General features: G+C 50.8%; 1 protein-coding gene across 1 annotated transcript in view; it reads right to left on the bottom strand.

Annotated features, from left to right (window-relative positions):
* Positions 1-1,695, bottom strand: part of Copz2 (coatomer protein complex subunit zeta 2) — an 11,939-nt gene extending 10,244 nt beyond the window's left edge. Inside the window, exons 1-2 of the mRNA XM_021177339.2 lie at positions 1,570-1,695; positions 825-893 (exon numbers count right to left, since the gene is read on the bottom strand). Of these exons, the coding sequence (XP_021032998.1) occupies positions 825-893; positions 1,570-1,671 (171 nt within the window). The 5' untranslated portion in view covers positions 1,672-1,695. The remainder of the gene's footprint in view (positions 1-824; positions 894-1,569) is intronic.
* Between the last annotated feature and the right edge of the window lie 3,282 nt (positions 1,696-4,977).

Here is a 4,977-nt window from a genome sequence, read left to right as displayed (position 1 = left end):
TGTGTGTGTGTGTGTGTGTGTGTGTGTTTTGTAGAGGGGCAAGAATGGAGGTTAGAGGACAACCAGAGGAATTTGCTCCTCTTTCAACTATGTGAACTCAGGATCCAACTCAAGCTGTCAGGTTTGGCATCCTTACCCACTGAGTCATCTGGTCTACCCTGAAACTTAGCTTCAAATGTAGTTTTAGCTCATCTCACCCAGGCCATGTAGGATGGATACCAGATAACTGAATGGGAGTTTGAGGAAAACTACCTGAGCCTCAAATCTAAATCCTGAGTCCTGGTGTCAATTGTGAGACTAACCCTGTGACCTCAGGCAACCTACTTAGCGCCACTAGACTTCATTTTCTACATCTGTGAAGTGAAAAAGGGAGACTAGATGGTCTCCCCAATCCCACCTGATCCTGCTACATTATTATGCTAAGTCCTTCGTGTTTACCTTGCTGAAATACAAAAGCACATAGGCGACTTTGTCTACTCGGATTAGGAACTCAGATCCCTAGGTCCCAGGCTCAACTATCCACTGATCCCTTTGGTGGAGCGTCCCACGCCAAGGATGCAGCTGGCCAGAACAAGGACAAGGAGAAGACATGCCAGGGAACATGAGAAAGAAACCGAAGGGATCCCCACTCATGCACCCAGCCCCTCGCTGTTAGACTGATAAAGCATAGTGTGGACAAAGTGACCTCTAGAGAATCTAAGCTGGGCTGTTCTGCCACCCAGAATGCAGAGTTTCTCCTATAGGTGGAGTTAAATGGGTTGGGTGGGGACTGCTTGTCTTGGACATATGGCACTGTCTTTGGGGTTCCAGCGGGGAGGGGTTACCTTGGCCAGCAGCCTTCGCCCGTCATTATCTAAGATGAAGACAGCCTTGATGGTGTAGAGAGAAGGTTCCTGAAAGTGACAAGGGAAAGGAACCCCTGACTCAAAGTGGACACCGAGTCAGGGCTCTATGGAACCAGCTAATCCCCAGTCCACAGCTGGTTCCAGCCCAACCCAGTGCCACATGGACCATTTCCGGTGCCCACTCCACTCCCAGACAGATGTTCCACTGCAGGTCCGAGGAGTGGGCGCTGAGTCTGCTGGGTGCAGAAAGTCCTACCGGGCCCAAGTTCTGTCATGCACTGACTGCTCCAGAGCCCAAGTCGGAGTGTATCACAGAACCTAGGCCCGGGGAACAGCGGCGACGAGCCTTCTTGTGTCCAGCTGACCCCCAGTTCCAGATGCGCGCGGCCATCATCCTGGAGCAAGGGAACCCAACCAGACCACCTCGCCACTCCCACTCCTCCCTCGTCCCGCCAGAATCTCGCTTCCATCCCGGCCACCCAAGTCGGTTATGACTGCAGCGAGTTCCCCAGAACTTCGGTCCCTCCTGCGACACTCCACTCAGGCCAGGCCTCCTCGCCCGTGCGCTCCCGGACAAACTTTTTCTCCCCTTCCTGGGCCCGGGCTCCCTCTCCCGGGTTGGGCAGTGGTGGCACAAAGTTCCCAGCTTAGGAGCCCGAGGCAAATCAGTTGCCCCCGATCACCCATCCTGCCGCCCCGGGACCCCACACTCCGTGTTCCCTACCCGCTGTTCCGTGGCTCGGGTGGGCGGCGCTGCGCCCCCGGCTTGGGCGGCTGAGGCCCCCTCCCCCGGGTGCGGACGTGGCCAGGCCTCCGGCCGCTGCATTCCGCTCGCTGCCTGCACTGACAGCGCCGCCCCGCCCCGTGCCCGCCCCCCGCGACGCCGCCCCTCCGCCCAGTCCTGCGTGGCTGGCCTCTGTGTGCGTCCCCTCTCTCTGGGCGAGCTTCCTGCCCGACCCCCACGTCGTCGCAGAACCTCTCCCTACTTGGATTCTTCCCTACTTAGATTCTTCCCTCTGGGCTCCTCTGTGCACCTCCCAGTCTTTCAGGTGAACCAGAGCTTACTCTTTTCTTCCCCCGTACTGCCTCTTCTGGCCTAGGGCGCCTGTGGCTTTGGTGCACAGAGGTCTCCATGTGGCTGTCCTGGGACAGCCCAAATCTCAGTTTAGGTTCACTTTCTCCTCAGGACCTCCTAGTAGGTATCATTGGGACAAATAGTTCAAGTAACTTTTTTAAAAAAAGAACTCTCTCTCACTCTCTCTCTCTCTCTCTCTCTCTCTCTCTCTTTTGGTTTTTCGAGACAGGGTTTCTCTGTGTAGCCCTGACTGTCCTGGAACTCACTTTGTAGACCAAGCTGGCCTCGAACTCAGAAATCCACCTGCCTCTGCCTCCCGAGTGCTGAAGAACTCTTTTTTTAATTTTTGAGATTTAAATTTTTTAATTTTATTTTATGTGAGTACACTGTAGCTGTCTTCAGACACACCAGAAGAGGGCATCAGATCCCATTATAGATAGTTGTGAGCCACCATGTGGTTGCTGGGAATAGAATTTAGGACTTCTGGAAGAGCAGCCAGTGCTCTTAACCATTGAGCCATCTCTCCAGCTCCTCAAGTCACCTTTTTGATCTCAAGACAGAGCCTGTCAGTGAAACCTCTCCACGCAGAAGAGTTCTCCACTTCCCCTCATACTACCCGGGGAAAAGAACTGTGGGCTGAAGGACACCTCCACCAGACATGTTTCAAGACCCAGGGGTGGATGAGGCCAGTAGGGTCACCACACACCTGAAGTCCAGCTTGAGCCTGTGGACTAACCTGGCCAGAGTATGACCACATACAGTGAGGTAGTTACTGGTGCTTGGGCAGCCAGCCATTCACAACACTGACAGATGTGTCTTATACTTGAGCCAGCACTCTCATTGTATGTCAGAAGTCACCGTGTCTAGGGAGGCGTTTTCAGACATACCCATTGAGAGGAGTCAGACTTCATGTGACCTTTTCAAGCTGGTTGGGCTAATTAGTTGGGTAGGAGGGTTCCCAGGCTTGGGACAGCACAGGTTTTCCCATTCTGCTCTTGACGGCCTCAGTGTAAAACATCACAGTCGCTCACACCAGACTTCCTTCTGCTTAAGACCTCAAGCCTTTCTCTTTCCAACTTCACCTTTTTTTGTTTTTAACAATTACTCTTACTGATCCTTTTGTTTACGCTTTTATTTTACTTACTAATTATTGATGAGGGGAGGGAGTGCCACAGGGCTCACATGGCGATCAGAGGACAGCTTACAGGGTCACTTCTCTCCGTCTACCTTCTAGGTCCTGGGAGTTGGATTTACATTGTCTGGCTTGGTGGCAAGTGCGTTTATCTACCGAGTGATCTTGGTGGCTTGAAAGTTTCATCTTGAATATCCTAACCAAGGGGACTGGAGAGACAGCTCCATAGTCAAGAGTGAACACTGTTCTTGCAGGAGACCTGAGTTCAGTTCCCACACCTACCTGTAACTCTGGTTCCAGGGGGATCTGACACCCTTTTCTAGCTTCCCTGGGCATTCCACACATGTGGTGCACATACATGTGGTGCACATATGGAGAAGCCAGCACACACAAAAGCAAGCAAGCAAGCAAACAAAAAAACAAACTTTGCTGGGGAGGGTGGTGCCTGCCTTTAATCCCAGCATTTAGGAGGCAGAAACAGGTGTACCTCTGTGAGTTTGAAGCCAACTTGGTCTACACAGCAAGTTCTAGGCTAGCTAGGGCTGCATAGGGAGAGCCTGTTTCAATAAATAATAATAATAATCTGGGTGTGGTGTGGTATAGGTATACACCTTTAGTCCCAGCACTTGGGAGGCAGAGGCAGGCAGTTCAAGGCCAGCCTGGTCTATAGAGTTTCAGTGATGATATAATAATAATAATAATAATAATATAATTACTCATCGAAAGGCTGCTCTGCTGGTTACTCTTTCTCACTTGCTGGCTCTCACCACTGCAGTCTGTTGCCACACTTTCTTTCTGGCCTGAGTTTAATCCCCAGAATGGACATGGTAGGAGGAAGAACTAATTAGTCTTCTGACTACAATATATAAATTATTTTAATTTTATGTGCATTGGTGTTTTGTCTGCATGTATATCTATGTGAAAGTGTCAGAGGAGTGCCACAAGAGTTACAGACCGATGTGTGTTGGGGTTAGTCTTGTATGCTGTGTATTCAGAAGCTGAGTTCTGCACCCCTATCCAGACTGTAACCTGATCTCAGGGCACTGTACTAACCTATGTGCTGTAAAGAATGTTCCCCAATAGTCCCTGATTGGTCAATAAACGGCTGGAGCTTATGACTGGTCAGAAAGGAAAGGAAGGCGGGACTTAGGATTGAGTGAGGGTCTTCAGAGAGAACATGAGAAGGGAACAGAGAAGGGGGAGAGAGGAGGAGGTAGCCATGAGAACAGGATGGACCAGGAGCATGTATGTGGCCAGGAGAAATTCTCCCCGAGGACACACATGGGGCAGAGCTAGCTGAGAGAGACTCAAACAGCAAGGAACGCAGAGCTGATGGCTGGGATGTAGGGTAGAATAGCTCAGAATCTGCCCAGTAGAGGGCAAACAGCTTGTGGCTTTTACTCAGGAGCTATGTGGGATAGAGTGGAGCGCAAGCTATCCCATAAAATAACTGTAATAGGTGTGAGCTGCCATGTGGGTGCTGGGTCCTCTGGAAGAGCAGACACTGCTCTTAACCAAGCCGTCTCTCCAGCCCCAAAGCTTCTTTCTTTTTTCCTTTTGTTTGTTTGTTTGTTTTTCAAATTGGGATTTCTCTGTGTAGCCCTTGTTCTCCTGGAACTTGGCCTCGAATTTAAAGAAATCCTCCTGCCTTGGCCTCCTAAGTACTGGGTGAGAGGTTATTTCTCAGCCAGTGAAATGAGTCAATTCAAGCCAGATTAGAATATATTAAAGGCAGGTTTGTTGGGAAGTTGCTCTCAAGCCAGGTCACTGGCCCAAAGGGTTGAGGCCAGGGGCATTGGGGGAGGCAGAGAAAGGGTGTGTGCCTGCAGAGAGAGAGAGAGAGAGAGAGAGAGAGAGAGAGAGAGAGAGAGAGGAGGAGGAAGAAGAAGAAGAAGAAGAAGAAGAAGAAGAAGAAGAAGAAGAAG

This window comes from Mus caroli, chromosome 11 (assembly GCF_900094665.2).
Source record: "Mus caroli chromosome 11, CAROLI_EIJ_v1.1, whole genome shotgun sequence".
NCBI lineage: Eukaryota > Metazoa > Chordata > Mammalia > Rodentia > Muridae > Mus > Mus caroli.
The sequence above is the reverse complement of the archived record's forward strand: the minus strand, read 5'-3'. Positions and strand labels throughout refer to the sequence as shown.